Source organism: Geospiza fortis, unplaced genomic scaffold (assembly GCF_000277835.1).
Source record: "Geospiza fortis unplaced genomic scaffold, GeoFor_1.0 scaffold203, whole genome shotgun sequence".
Classification (NCBI taxonomy): domain Eukaryota; kingdom Metazoa; phylum Chordata; class Aves; order Passeriformes; family Thraupidae; genus Geospiza; species Geospiza fortis.
The window spans coordinates 2,824,787-2,840,998 of record NW_005054385.1 but is presented as its reverse complement, the minus strand read 5'-3'; the positions used below and the strand labels follow the sequence as shown (position 1 = coordinate 2,840,998).

The following is a 16,212-nucleotide window of genomic DNA, read 5'->3' as shown; positions in this document are numbered from 1 at the left end:
GGAGTGATTGCTGTGGTCTCTGGCAGTCAAAGAGCTTTTATGTTGTTGTAATCATCAGAGCATATGTGGGACTTTGAAGATAGTATTTTGCAGACATTTATGGTGAATATCTTACAAGTGTGAGAACAGGGAATTTCCTGAGAGTGCCTTTGTGCTTGCTCTGCATTCTTGGTCCGTCACGGAGACTGCAGTCCGGAAAGGAAGGAAACAGAAGCAGTTATTTCAGTTGTGGGAAGCAGGTTGTTTACAGATTTGTGAACTAATTAAATAAATGGCCCTCTGTGACCCCCTGTGAGACACAGATTTAGGGACTGGCTAAAATAATACCCTTGGGGAACCTAACAGCATTTAGTTACCCTGAGGCTTCACAGCAGCTGCAGGGGTGATTGCAACCTTGAGTCTGCAGTGGCTGCTGCAGATAGTCTCTATGGCAGGGCTGCCCTGTCCAGGAAGCAAAATTCCACCCTACTTTAGGCTATTAGGCTTTTTTTTTTCCCATCACAGAGTGAGTGGTGACAACAAGTTTTTAAACATAAAATGTATCTTCACCTTCTATTCAGTATATATGTCATGTGAAGACAAGATTATTTATCTAAACTTGGCAGTTTTTAGAAAGGAAAAATGACCATATTCTACTATAATATTGAAACTAAGTCAAGAAACAGCACATTGTGAAATATCACATAATAGCTGACTAAACACTAAAGGGAGTTTTTGCTATTTTTAAGGTAAACATCTTTTGATGGTGAGAAATACAATGGCATACTTTTTATTTACCTTGAACTTGTAGAAGGAGAGAGAAGACCACAGGTTGTCTAAGTCAGCATTTATGTGTTCTTTTAGGATTGGATTTCTGATCATAGAGTTGCGTTCGGGCCAAGGAGATGAAGATATACTCTGCTGTCTGGTTGTGCACACAACCCTTTCTGACTCATATTTGCCTCAGACCGCAGCAACTGTGGTATTCTGGTGTCTTATGCTACTGCAGAGCATTACCAGGACTTGTACCCCTGGCGAAGAGATTATGTTAAAAACAAATTGATTTCTGCTGCTTTACAGTAATAACCAAATACTGAATTATAAACCATTTCTACTACTGGTGTTATTTTTATATCTTCTGATCCATTACTGCTCATGTAATTGTATTTGAGTTATATTTAATTCCTTATAGCTGTTTTTAAGATGAGATTGTAACAAAAATGGTTGTATGGACCAGTCAATGCATTTTTTTCAGAGAGCACAATAGTTTAACAAATGTTTTCTTGATAAAGAAACTGTTTTCTTCTTCTTTTCAGATACCATGACCAACAGGATGTTACTAGCAATTTCCTTGGAGCAATGTGGTTGATTTCAATAACTTTTCTATCCATTGGATATGGGGATATGGTACCAAATACATACTGTGGAAAAGGGGTCTGTTTACTTACTGGAATCATGGTGAGTGAATTTGTTAACTGGATATGAGATTGTGATTGCTTTTAATTAATTTGAAATTAAGCCAAAAACTTTTGGTAGTCATAAAGAAGTATTCATCTGCTGTCTTGTAGAGGATATACTTAATCAGACCATACCCAAAGTCTCTCATTCCTAGTAATAAAATAGTTTTCTTTTTCTTTAAGCAAAAATTTAGCAGCTGTGTAATGAAATACAGAGAAACAAATTGCACCCTGAAATAATTCAGAAATCTCAGTAAAGTCTTCCATTAAATGTTGAGATATCATAACATCTTGATGATCTTTGGGCATGTATAATTGGACCAGTACTAATAACGGATCTTCAGTTATGAATTTCTTAATTTCTTATGAGTTTCTTAAAATTAATCACAAAGAGACATAATGGTGGCTAAATTCTTAAAATTCTTTTGTTTGAGCATAGTTTTCTACTATTTCTTATGAGTCTAATAACATATTATTCATAGCAGTCCATTGCTTTAAGTGGAATTATGTTGTGCTATTCGCACAGTAAGACCTTTTGCTATCATTGATACCATGCAGCAATTGTTAGTTGTGCATGCTCAATATATATTTATTAAGTGTATTTCATGTCTGTTTTTAATTCTTTGTACTGCACCATTTGGTCAAGGTTGGGCAGGGAGTAAGGCAATGTATTGTAATGTTGGGAAATTTACAGATATCTACAGTAAATTAGATGTAAACAAGTTCTGGACTCTGCCACCCTTATTTGTACCAAATTCTGTGTAAACGTCCCTGTGAATGAGAAAGGCTGAATGATTGTCATGTATGTACAGTATGCAACAATAAGATACATACTTGCTTCTGAATTTTTTCCACTGCTTATAAGTAATTCATGTATAAGTAATCTGCCTCTGTTATAACAGCTATATTGGGATTATGGCTGAAAGCAAATGGTATCAAAGTATTGTCCCTTTTGAGCAGATAGGTTGATAGAAGATTCGTTTATAATAAGTGTACATTTTATGTCCAGAGAGAAAAAAAACTTTCTTTTTTTTTTTGTAAGGTTTAAGGATTTTTTTTACAAATGCTTCAAAATAATCTTTTAAAAAAACCTGGTAGGTTTCAGTTTATTGACCTTTATTGATAAAGATTGATAAAGATTTCCAGTGTATTTTGCAAAAGGTGGTAAATGCATATTTACAGAGTTTGCAGTGGAGTTGAAAGGTACAGGCTAAAAGCAGAGGAAGGACTCACAGGGCTTTTTTAAAGGCTCTTGGCTGAGCTCAAATCTGCCATCTTCTGGGGTGTTTACCTTTGCTCCTTTCTGCGTTGGATATTGATGCCAGAGAGAATGAAATGTGGACATAAATTCACTAGGAAAAGGGATGGAGAAGTAGTGTTTATTGCCACCTTGCAGGGCAGGGATTGCTGAATTGATAGAATCCTCATACAAAGCCACTTCCACTGCTTCCATGGAAAAGCCAAGTATGGATTTATACATACAGTTTTCGAACATTGGCATCTCTTTTTCACAACTGGGAGATTTGTAAAATGTATACATGATACCTTCATGTGTCTGATTGGGTTTTTTTAGTGATTATAAGTTCTGCAGCAGCTTTGGAAGAGCAAAGGCTCCAATCAGGATGTCGTGGTAATGAATTTGGAATAAACATCTGCAGAGACAGAAAGCATTCTTAACAAAAAAAACTGAGCCAAGTAGCTGCTGTGTTATGATAGGTAAAACAATAGAAAGCCTAACCACTAACTACATTAAAGTAATCTTTGAGATAAAAAAACATGGAACAATGAGAAAAAGTCAGATACTGGAATTATTCTGGGTTTTTTGGTACTTGCCTTTTGTTTTGTTTTGTTTTGATTTTATAAAGGACCTGAGGAGGATGAAGTATGGCACAGTAAATATAATAATGAACTATCTTCTAGACAAACCTGTAATACCAAAAAGTTTACAGGTCTTGAATATCATTCTTTAAAACCAATTACTCTTCTGAAACTTGTACAGTAACTAATTAATGTTTTTTGGGGAAAATATAAAATTCTAGAAGAACAGACCTAGTGATTTTTATTTCAATAGGAGCAATTGATGATCTAATTAAAAGACACACAAAGGTAACTGTTGAATGGATCTAGTAAAATAAAAATATATATTTGGTTTTAAGAGGTAAAGTGTAATTCGCTAGCATCTGAAGCAGCAAATGCATTGGATTAATGTGATCAATGCCAAATACTGCTGAGTGTTTGCTTTTGGGTAAGGTCCCTAGTAAAATGGATGGTAGGGGGAATAAATAGAAATACTTGTGAATACAAGAGTAGTTACACAGTCAGCTGAAGAATTAATATTGGCTTTGTGGAACTGGTGGCCCAAGGAAGCCTACTTTGGTGTCTTGATCCCTAGGGATCAAGTAGGAAGGTAGACCCTGGTGCCATGTCTACCTTCCTACTTCTGCCTCAGGAGTTGCTTTCTGTGCAATGGAAATGGGAGTGCTCAGGCTGAGTTCTGCCTTGTACTCCAGCCTCAGAAGTGGACTTTGTGCAGTCTGCTGTTGGCACCAAATTGTGTTGGTGATTGACATTGTAACTATTGCTCTCTTAGGTCACTGGTGTAAAGTGACACCTTTTAAACTCTACAAATGCACACTGCTGGAAAATAGGAAAATATTTACACATATTCATATTATACCAAAAGGAAAAATGCCTTGAGAATTGTTGACAGTAAGATAGCAAAGAAGTTTGATTAATGTATTAGAGAAATTTGGAAAAAAAAAAAAAATAAAACAAAAAAACAACAACAATAAAAAATAAAATAAAAAAAACCAAAAAACAAACAAACAAACTAAAAAAAAGCACACACAAAAAACCAAACAAAGAAACAAACAAAAAACCCAATCCTGTGAACTAAAAAGCAAACAATGAAAAAATAGGAACCATTTACATTTTGATCTTGCAAAGCACTTAAATATATTAAACTTTCATAAAAATACTGACACAGCATGTTACAAAGAGGAGCCAATGCAGAGATGTTTTACAGTCAAGCAAGTGAAATGAACTGGGTGCCTCAACTCAATTACCAATCTGTGTTTTTCCAATGAAACTTTACTAGGCAGCAGTAGTGGACTGTGGGCCAGCTGGGCTATAAATTGAAAGCAAATGTATTCTCTGCCACTTGTGTACTTTAGGTAGGTCTGGAAGAGTGTGTTGGATGGATGCACATACAGCTGCTGTCACTATTCTCAGAGCAGGATAGAGAGGAAAGAGGGAGACCTGTGGCATTTTTGCCATGCTGTGCAGCTTGTTGGTGTACTGTATTTGCATGTTTTCTGCTTACGGGAACTGCCATGCCCGGTTGTCAGTGCCCATCCAGTCAGATCTCTCAGATGCTCATCAGCAAGGTGATCTCAGCTACAGGTGGAACGCTGTCCTTGTATGGTTTCTAAGTGGAGCTGCTTGTGTAGGCAGCACTTCCACTTTTTTAATGGCTTTTTGCATTTTGGGCCTTGGAGTGGTTTGCAAAATTTTCCCTGCTTTATAAGGAGATTAATGAAGTTAGCAAAAATTTAAAGAAGTTCTGTTGAAATTGGTAAGGGGGAGTGTGAGAAGATATGGAAAGCTTCATAATTATGGACTGTGAGATGGATAACTTTTGCAGACCTTTGTAAGTTTTTGCAGTTACACAAGATAAAACAAGGGCAATCAATTCTTCTGACTGCAAATACAAGGACGTGTTACAAGTTTTAAGAAGGACATTTTTCCTTTTAGATGCAGCATTATGTGGTGAGGTGGTGCTTTTATTGTATGATGCAAAGTTTATGATGCAGAATCTTCCTGCAAAGCCACCCACCAACAGTTAGAAGCAGACATGTAAGCCAAAACTATGTTGCTGCAAATAAAATGGATGAATTGCAGTTGTCCTGTCACAGGATGCAGTAGGTTTGGTATAGCTCGATGAATTTTTCTTTAAATGAAATAGATGTTTTTTCAAGTGTCTGCTTTGCTAATGTGGAAATTATACTTTAATTGCTTCTCTTGTTGAAATGAACTTCAAAGAGATTATTAGGCTTCGGAAAGAACCAAATAAATACAGAAAGTTTCTTAAATGTATGCAATAGCTGTGGACATGATTTGAGTTTTTCCTTGCGAAAACTTTTAAGTAGCATCTTTTAACTACAGTATTTGAAGACCACTCATGCAGATGAAATATTCTTATCAGAGTAGTTGCAATGAAGTCAGTGTGTGGAATCTGGCTTTAGGAACAATAGTTTTTATTAGTTCCAAATGGTGAATCAAAAATTAATATCTCATTTTAAATCCTCTCATGCTGAAGGTTTTGTGTCCTTTGGAAGTCTGCATTTATTTCTAAACAATCACAGTTTCTTTCCTATGAATCATGAAAAAAGTGATGAGGATGAGGTGTTTCTGGTTTAAGAACAGAGGACTCTTCATCTAAGGCTTAATTGTGATGTTTGTGCAAATGGTAATTGTAGACAGCCTGGTCTTACCAACAAATACAGAGAACTATCTAACATAGGAATGTGGCACTTAGAGTAGCAGTTTCTAACTGTCCTATTTGTTTTTGAGTAGCAAATCTGAACTGTATTATTTTTGAAATTTATTATTTGTTAGATTGTAAGAAAAAAGAGGTGAAAAACAAGTAGATTCTAACTGCGTAGTTAACATTGTTTGCATGTCTTCTGGGATGAGTCCTGAAAAAGAGAAAAAATAAGGTAAACATCATATTCGAGCAAGCATGGAAATTATTTTATAGAACTTTATGGATAGTATACAAAAAGGTCATAAATCATTGTGCATAATAATGTCTAAAATGTGCGATTGTATGAAAACATTCGTTTATGGTGTTTAATTGCGTAGTGTGTCAGAGAAACAATGGTTTATAAAATATAGAAATTTATTTTGAATTACACTTTAAAAGCTGAAAAGGTATGATCAAATCAAGTTAAAGCACTGTGGTGCATCATTCTGTTGATAAAAAGATACCTCAAGCATCTAGAACACTGTTCAGTTTTTACTTCTCTGAGAGTACAGAAAATATGAAAAGCTTTCCATGTAAATTGATCGCATCTTGGGTCCATGTCTCAGATATATGCTAGAATGTGATTCAGTAGATTCTGATAATTCAGTAGTAAATATAAGTGACATCAAGACTTAGAACAGACTGTGTTTGTTTCTTCTATCATAGTAGAACCTAAGTAGACAACATATTGAGCAGAAATTTTATATGGAGAAGACAGTGAAGGATGCCTGCATTCTTAGGTGTAAAGCTATTAAAAGCTGGGCTGCTGAGAAATTTGTCAGCTCCTCCACTATTGTTGTTCCAGCACAACAAATTGCAAAAATGGTAACTTTGGTAGGGAGGAAAGGTAGCTTGGGATTATTTTATGTCTGTGGCTTGTTGGAATGAAATTTCTAGCTGAAGTAAAGAATGATAAATTATCAAAATCAAGTTGAGAAGCTTTAAAACATGATCCCTGAAGCAGTGGTTGAGAGGGTGAAAAGTGAGGGAATGGCAGAGGTTTTACTCCATTTGAGTAAACAACACCTCTTGAAAGGTTTCACCATCTTTCAAAACTAGAAAAATTAAGGGAAAAAGACTTCTTCAGAAGGTCTTTAGTTTGTACCAGTAGAGCAGAGAAATTTTTGAAGTGTCAGAGGACACAGGAACTTTTTCCCACTAAGGTCTAGTTATGGATGCATTTCAGTAAATTCAAAGGCAATTATTTCCTGGCTGGAATGAGAAGCAGTTGTCTCATGCTTTCATTGTTTACGTAGGTATGACTACAGCTGATGACTGTTGCAGCAAAACTTCTTTGATCTAAGAAAATGTAATTTCATTTGCCACAACCTTAGATTTAATACAGCAGTTTTTGTATACTTTTACACATATTCTCATGAAACTTTTGTATTTGCAACACAGGTGAAGAACAAGAACATCACTGGTAGCTTTCATCCTGAATTATTGAAGTGATGTTTCCCATCAGCCTTATAGGCTGTTAAGCCTGCTCATTTAAGGAAAATAGACTTCAACCCTTGCTCAGCAAAAAGTTTTTTATGTGTTTTGGGATAAACTGTCCAGGAGTGTTTTAGCTGTTATGACCACTGAAGGTTTACCAAAAGCCCAGTCATCAGAGCATATTCAATTGTTGGGGATTCTGACAATTCTGAAAATTTTCAGAATTTTTCTGACAGTCTACAGTCATTTACACTACATTCCTTAACACTACAGTCCTTTATAGGTTCCCCTGTAGAAGAGACACTATCTTCATGTTATAAATCATTATGTCCTATGTTGTCTCAGATGTCTCTCCTAGTACCCAGCTTTCATTTCTCAAGAAGTTTATTTCACCCTCACTTATGAATACCCATTCTTATGTGTGATTCTAGTTAATCAATTTCACATTTATACATAACATTCTAATGGTCTTCATAATTTTTATTTTCACAACATCACCAAAAACCTTATGGACTAATTAGAAGTAAACAAACCTGCTCATTTATTCCTATATAGATCAGAAATTTAAATGTTGCAATAAAATTCTAGATGTGATGCAGACAAACGCCACTGAAAACAATAGTAGCCAGGCAGGTATTGAATACATGGAAGTATAAATAATGCAAAGGTTTTTTAGATCACTCTTTGGTGAGATAACATAGTTCCTCTCCTATTACTCATTTTATTTCAATCTTGCAAGGTTATACATCTCCCCCAGTAAACAGAGACAAATACAAACCCACATTTATACACCACCACTTCCCTAGCTTCTGCCTGTGTTGTTTCGGAGGGCTTTTTTTTACTTCAAGCAACTTTTTTTTAAAAAAATTTTTCCCCTTCCCTGGTGGTCATATATGTCCACCTTTGAGAGACCCAAATGAACAAAATGCCTGTTTAAATTCTTACAGGATTTTCATTTTATGCAGAGCAGCAGGAGGAATGTTGTGCCTTTTCTGGTGCAGAGCTAAATTTCCCACCAGAACCATATGTCTGCAAAGCGCACCTTCTCTCTCCCTCAGTGGATCCCAAGAGAAGTGAGCAAGAAATGTGGCAACTGCCTTCTTTCAGCTACAGGCAAGTATAGCAGGACATTTTTGTGACGCCTACGCCACTTAAGATTGCACTTCACTTCCAGTCCAGTAAACCAAAGATGCCAGGTGACTTTCAACAGAGGCACTGACACACAGTATTGCTTCCCTTTTCACCAGCAGCACCCTCCAGGTGGTTGCAGGAGGGACTCAATTCACTGTAGTCTTTTGAAGGTATTTCAGAACCTTATCAAAAAAAGAACTAAGTGACAATGCCCGAGGCGTTTACTTAGAGGACAACAGGGTTTCTCTACTGACCAACTGCTGCTTTCAGTTCTAACTGAAAATGGAGCCAGTGCTAAGCTTTATTTGCCTTAGATAAACCCTTGGTTGAAGAGCTGAAAGCTTCTCTGGCTGTCAGTAAAACTGGGCCTTGACAATAATGTTAGATGTACATGCTAGACTGCCCTTGAAGTCTGAACCCTGCAGTTTTGCAATCACTGTCTTGCAGCAGTGTGAACCTTCGGTCCTAGCACTTGTGGATGGTAGTAAAGGCATGGTCTTGAATCCAGATTCCATAGCCACATTTTCATTGTGTGCTGTGGAAAACACCAGGTTTTTCCTTCCAGCTGCCATGGTTGGGTCAGGTGTGGTTTACTGTAATGTAAAATCCTCTGTAGTAACTTTTAGTTAGTCAGCTTTTATATGGTGATTCTGCTGATATCAGCAGAAAGCTCAGTGTGGATTGCAAAAGTGAAGAGGACAGAGGATTGTGGTTGGACAGCAAAAGGCATCTCAGCTGGCATGTAGTAAGTATATTGATGAGTGACTTTGACAAGAGAAAGGGAAAGTCACGTCTAGTGTGATGTACATACTATAACTGGGTAATACAGGCCTACCACCTTTATTAATTTTTATTTATATTCTTGTAGCCCTTCAGGACTCCTGATCCTATTGATGCCAGTGCTGTATAAAGAGAATAGAAACACATAGTCCAAGTTACTGATGAGTTTACCATTCCCATAGAGCAAATAGAATGGGAAACAAGGAGGAATTATGTAGGGTAGTAGAAGTCATCTTGGCATACCAGAATCTGACATACCTTCACTGGTTTTGCTAGGCTTTGTAGTAAGTAAAATCCTAAACAAAAAGGGGAAGGTTTTAAAAAAACCCTATATATTAGATTTATATGTTTCTTGGGAGCTTTTACTAAGTAAATAGGTGATGCAAAGAATCTTGTCTGAAAGATCTTGTTAGAACTGAAATCCCTGAGGAGTCATAAAATACTGCAACTGAGGGCAAATGTTCTGTATACGATGCCGTAGAGAAGGAACTACATCAACACAGAGCAGAGTAACATTTTAAGAATGACAGGCAAAGAAAATAACCATTGCAGCAATGCCTGATGTGTCTAAAACATAATTTGCTGTGTTAAAGCAGTTGAAAGAAAGCTTGCGATAATTCAGGACTAAGTGCCAAGAGGAGAGACTGTGCAGAAAATAGGGAAAGTTTCAATTTATGACACCTGTAAGTAAAATGAAAGACAACACCAAGTAATAGTCATACTTTTTTCTGAGAGTCACGTTTAAGTTAAATTCACGTCATGTTCATTTGCTAAATTTAAAGTATAATTTAAAATACAATTAATTTCATCTTTCTTCTCTTTCGCTTTTCAAATAGCATGGGCTTGACAATAATGCCTGATGACATTATTTTTCCCCCTCAATTTAATCCATCCTTCCATTCATTTTTTTAGGTGTATCAGTCATCATTTAGATTTATGTAACAGAGAAAATTATTATCCTATTAGTGTTTAAAAACTGCCTAACCATATATGAGTAAAATGCCAACATGCACTTCCACTTGCATTTCTATCAGGGAAACTCACTTTGGATTCTAGGCATCAAAGAGGGCTAGAGAGGAGAAAGGCTTTCACAGACTTGCGTACCTGCATGAGCATTTGAACTTTAGGTACCACTCTTTGTCCTTAACAGGAGCAGCATATTTAGAATTAAAGATACAAAGAATGTCCTCAAGTTGCTTGCAGTCACATCAAATTGTTTTCATAAGGGACAATAGCTAAATAGGTTGACAATCAAGACAAGTTCTGTCCTGTGTAAATGGTTGTGAACCCAATGCTGAAGGTTGTACTGCTCATAAGTGCAAATTCTACAATCACCATCAGAGATCTGATGCCACTGTGAAGTCCAGAGTTTGTTGATTTGCTTAGGTGGAAGACAGTGGATATGTTTATTTTCAGACTTCTTGCTTTTACTGTAGACAAATATGCTGCACTTCATATCAAGCAAGAAATACTGGGTGTTCAGGATTAAATTCATGTGCTTCATCTTCTGATCCTTGCAAACAGGAAATAGGCATTGCTCAGCTCATCAGTGGAGTCGTAATCTTGCCTATTCTTCAATCTGTGATCTTTAAGAGCCTCTCATGCTTTAGTAGATAATTTCATTCAGCTTGTACACGCCTTCTAGAAAACAGAATAATTCAGGTATCAGAATCAGCTTTTAAAACTGGTGGTTGCTGGCAAATTCTTGATCATAGAGTACTTGAACACCATCAAATTAATGAATGGCTAATTCTGTTATTACCTGTTTCCACTAAGTGGAGCATGTAGTCAGACCTTAGCCTTGGCTTGATCAATTTGCTTACACTGCATGTGTTGTAATAATTTCTGTCCTAAGTGCCCTTAAAACCAGGCTGCTTACCAAGCCAAACCACACTGCAATAACTCTGTAATGCAGAGGTGGTCAGGCTGCTGATTAAGGAGTGTGAATTCCAGATAGAATTGATTAATGGTTTGATACCTGAAAATATATATGGTCCTGCCTTTTTAATTTTCTTCATCTTACATATAGTTCTCCTGAACAAGAGCTGGAAGCAAAGATTGATTTTATTATTTACTTCAAAACTGGATAAAAATAATTATGTTGAAAGTTATACAGTAATCAAATATAAGGCTTAGTAGAATTTTATTCTCTAGAAAACTCCTCCTGCAGATGAAATAATTATTAGTGCTTTTACTTAGTTTGAGCAATTTTAATAAATAAGTAGCTGATGCCTTGTATAGTAGTGATATAATGAACTGGATGAATAAGCTGATCTACTGATTTTCCTATGAATCAGCATATTAAAAAAATATGTCAAGTATCATGCACATAATGCTACAATTTTTTAAAGTAACTATATTTCCTCTATTTAATTTCTGCAATTTTGAATAATTCTCACTTTATGAGTATTTTTAAGGATGCTGAGCTCTTTAGGGGGGCCATGTAATACTGCAGGTTGCTGTAACATAAAATATTAATTAGCATCATGTAGGTTAAGTGGAATTTTAGTCATTGTTGGACGCTGCTATGAGTGATTATTTCTCCTTCACAGTATTGTGAAATGTAAACACGCAGGTAGTATAATACTGCCTGCTTCTGAAGAAACACTAGAAGAACTCATGTTCATGTCCTGAGATCCCATCATATACCACAAAACGAAGAGGTTTAAACTGAATTTAGAGTACCTTGCCATCACAATAAGCTGTTCTGGAGATGAGGAAGATAGCAGTGCATATACACCGTAGAGGTGGTTGTCACAGCTCACCAGTGACAGTATTGTGACACTGCAGGCAGTATATTTTATGTGAGACATAAAACTCCTACTTTTGACAGCATTTGGCCCTTACAGCTGCTGTGCCACATTGAGAATGCCTTAATCACAAAGTCTGGAATGATTTTGCTTCAAAGCAAGCTCTTTTGCCTGCCACCATTCCTCTAGCCTTTTTGACGGTTTCTTAAATAGGTGTTTTTTTGCCAGTGGGCTCTGTATTGATAAGCTCATTTCCATTCTAGCTTTGAGCAGGCAGAACTCTGGTTATGTCATTAAATCAACATCTGGCCCTGGTTTTCCTGACATACTGAACCGAAAGATGTCTGCTTTTATCTTCATTTCCTTGCTATTATATGGGGTAATTTATTAATTTATTTGCCTACATAGAGGTCTTCTGCGTAATAGCATTTACCTCGACAGGAAGAAGACCTAAAGAGCACTGTGTTTTCTGGGGAGGTAGGATGTGTTAGAGCATCTTCTCCCTTGTCCTCTTCCCAGTGGAGGCTCAGTGGGCTTCTGAAGTGCTTAGCCTTAAGCTGTGGCTGTATTCTTTCCTTTTAACTGTTAATGGGGTCTTGAGAAGGAGAAGAACTTAGAGCACCATTTTGAGTCATGGAGAGAACAAAACTTCAAGTAAATTCCCATTAATTCTGTCATCACAAGAGTGGACAACAGAGAGGTGGAGAAAAACAAAGACTTAGTATTGAGGACAGGAAACATGCAGGAAATGCAGCAAACTTATGAGGGCCTTATTTGAAGGAATGCTGAGAGCTGTTGAGGATGGTAGATGAGAACTAACTGGAGAAAATGAGATGAGGATTGGATGGATTTTTTGGAAAAATCTACCAGGGAAATGGAAAAATTATTAATTCAAGGCTTTCACAGAATTCATTGTGTGCCTCCGTAAGTACACAGAGAGACAAGATCCCGTTTTTTAAGGACTCTGTGTGGAAAAAGGGTTTCCAATTAGTTAATTTATTCTGCAGTCTCTATGTTTTTAATAATGTACTTTGTATTTTGAAAGCTAAATTCTGAGATTTCTTCTGGATTTTCTGGAGAGGGTAAGGCAGTTATAGATGTGGGGGATAGAGAATAAATTTATACAGAATGAGTAGAAGAAAGCTCTGTGAATCAAAATGTGCTAAGCTTCAATGAGAAGCAATGAGAAATTGCTTTATATTGAAGAGTAATTGACACAAGTGAGTAGGAGCTAGATTGGAATGAACCTGCAAGTTAAATGTAGCTTTGTATATTTAATGAGATATTTATACTTTTTTTAAAGAAACTGTAAGAATTTTTTTATTAAAATATTAAAGCAGCAGAATTTATAAATAGTGTAAAGGTAATGACATCTCTAGGTGTATAAAACTGACGCTGCTTATTACCTGGCTCATTTTGGCCTCCTTTCTGTTTCACCTGCCCCATTAAAGAAGCATTTGTATTTGTGATGCTGATAAAGCCACTGTCATACCAAAGAGACAAGCACCTTCTGGAATTTGCCTGTTGTGCACATGCATGTCAATGTGTATAAATGCATGTGCATACATATACACAGCATGAATTCAAAAATTGGTATTTTCTCTGTCCAAGTTTTGAAGATATGGTCCAGTGTATGTTCTATTTTATATGGTAATAAGATAAGCAGAAATAATATAGGAAAAGATCACTGAAGGACTCAGAACAACAGGAAAATATATTAAAGTAAGTAAATAATAATTTTACTATTCTTTTTAGGCCCTGCAGAAAATCCTAAGAAACTTTTCTTTTGTGTGTGTGTGTGTGCTAAATACTAATCTAATCTTATTTCCTCTTTAGCAGTTGTTATAACCTTGAGAAAATTTTTAAGAACAGAGTACTGTGTTGCTGGGTTTAAAAAGTTGTTTTTATCACCCCTTTTGTTTATGCATTAGAAATGGGAAATGTTCAACCCCTGCAGGTAAAAAAAAACAACTGAACGTTTAAGTGATGCTGCTCACTAATTATTTTCGTGCCTTAATAGTTTACCAGCCTGTAAATACTGACTTGTCATAATACTCTGAAATGAAACAGCTGTAGTATGTTTACTGTATTTACCTGGGATGAATCACCTGATGCTTGCCATACTTCTACAGGAAAGGAGAAACTTTCTCTAAAAATCTGGAAACTGCAGTAGTAACATCTTGGGGGTTTGTTTTATTGTTTTCAGGGTGCTGGGTGCACTGCACTGGTGGTAGCTGTGGTGGCAAGGAAGTTAGAACTTACCAAAGCTGAAAAACATGTGCATAATTTCATGATGGACACCCAGCTAACTAAAAGAGTAAGTCACCCTTTATATTCACAACTGAAAAGGAATACTGTGTATTAATTTATTTCTGCATTTGTTTTTAAGTAGTCTCCTTCTTGGTATCCTTGCTGAACCTTGTCATGGGTCTTGTTTTGAAAGATTAGAAATTGGATGCCTTGAGTTTTCCTTTAAATTGAGGACAACTGCGAGTTGTCAGGAAATTTTAAGGATTTGTATAGAATATTGTATAGAGGGCCCTTGTAACTGGAAGCTATTTGGTGTTAATTAGTTAATTAGCAGTTAAGTGCTGTGAAACTAGACTGTTGTATTAAACCAAAAGCTTTTGCACAGCATATGAAAAAATATTTTTTGTAGCTAAAATAGGTGAAATGACAGATAAAAACAAAAATTTCAAGCTATGAGAGATGCTCTTAAGAAAACAACATATGTTTTCATATGTTGCAACATATGAACAATAACAGTGAGGCAGTCTTTCCAACTGTGTTTTGTACATAACGTATGGTTTATTTAGTGACACACAGTTCTGAAGGACCCTGAAATATATTTGTAGATATTATTTTTAGAAGAAACTAATTTTCACAAAATAGCAGCCATTGGTATTGAAATATTTTAAATGAAAGAAAATGCAGCAAACAAGGCAATACAAGTCCTTTGCTGAAATAAAACAGGTCAGTGTTGAGGGAGCAAGAAAATTAGTAGTAACTGTACAGTCCACTCAACTTGTTCAGTTTTCATTATTAAGAAGAGCCAATGTGAAGACAAAGGTGCTTATAATCACAGCTCAGCAGAACTCAGCAGAGTTTCTCTTTAGTGGTGGGTGCCTGAGATGGAGACAGTTGTTCTGCTCCAGGCGAGGAGGAGGAGGAGGATGGCTGCCCCAGCACAGCTCCATGCAGCAATGCAGCGCTGCACTGCTGCGGGTCTTGTGTTGCACAGAGCCCTGTCCTGTCCCCACGTGCTGTGTTTTTCAGAGCACTGCTCTGCCTGTGCTGGCTCTCATTTCTGTGCTGCTCACCACTAACAGCCTGTATCTCCTCTAAGGAGTCACAGCAGGGAGAGACTTAAGGATGAGTGAGGAGAGAATTCCTATATAGGTATAAAGGGTGTCTGACAAGGTGTCTCTCTGTGCTTGTTGATTTACATTCCTATTGCAGTCAGTTAAAGTGTTGTTGATACTAGACCACAGGAAATAATTTGTCCTTTCATAACATAGTTACTTTTTTAGTGTTATCTGACAGCTGAGGCCAAAATGTGTCTCAGAGATTGGCCAGATTTTGAGTCTAGTCTTTATTTATGCCTTTTGAAGTTTATTTTGTTCATCTATTCTTCATATAAATCTCAATGTTAGTCTAATCCTTTATTAAACAAAGCTTTAAGCTTGTGAAACTCAAAGCACATGAAAAGTGAGCCAAGCAAACAAATCTAAGATGCACATCAGATCACAAATCATGCAGATTCTGGGGATCTTTCCTCACAGCCGGACGATAGCCATACTTTTCAGGAGTGCAAGGGCTACTTAGGGATTGTGAGGACGTCTCTAAGTCATGGTTGTGCTTTCAGTGAAGACAGGACAAGGTGAGGGAGGCTGTTCCTGGGCCGAGCTATTGCATGACATTTCTGCAATGTCTTAGCCATTGACTTAGCTTTGACACTGCAGTTACTGGCATGATGTAAAGCTGGAGGAGAGAAAATAAAGATGAATAATTAGGACAATTTTTCTTTCTAAGTATCCTAGTCATTCAGTCATTAATTGAGATTGCATTCAAATTATTTGTATGTTTTTAAGTATCTTTGAAAATTTTGGAGGGCCTAAAGAGGGAACTGTAGGTACTCTTTAACATTTTATGG

At 36.6% G+C, this 16,212-nt stretch overlaps 1 protein-coding gene across 1 annotated transcript in view; it reads left to right on the top strand.

Moving 5' to 3' along the window:
- The window catches only part of KCNN2 (potassium calcium-activated channel subfamily N member 2), a 70,459-nt gene that overhangs the window by 42,981 nt on the left and 11,266 nt on the right, over positions 1-16,212 (top strand). Inside the window, exons 3-4 of the mRNA XM_031060564.1 lie at positions 1,296-1,437; positions 14,266-14,376. Of these exons, the coding sequence (XP_030916424.1) occupies positions 1,296-1,437; positions 14,266-14,376 (253 nt within the window). The remainder of the gene's footprint in view (positions 1-1,295; positions 1,438-14,265; positions 14,377-16,212) is intronic.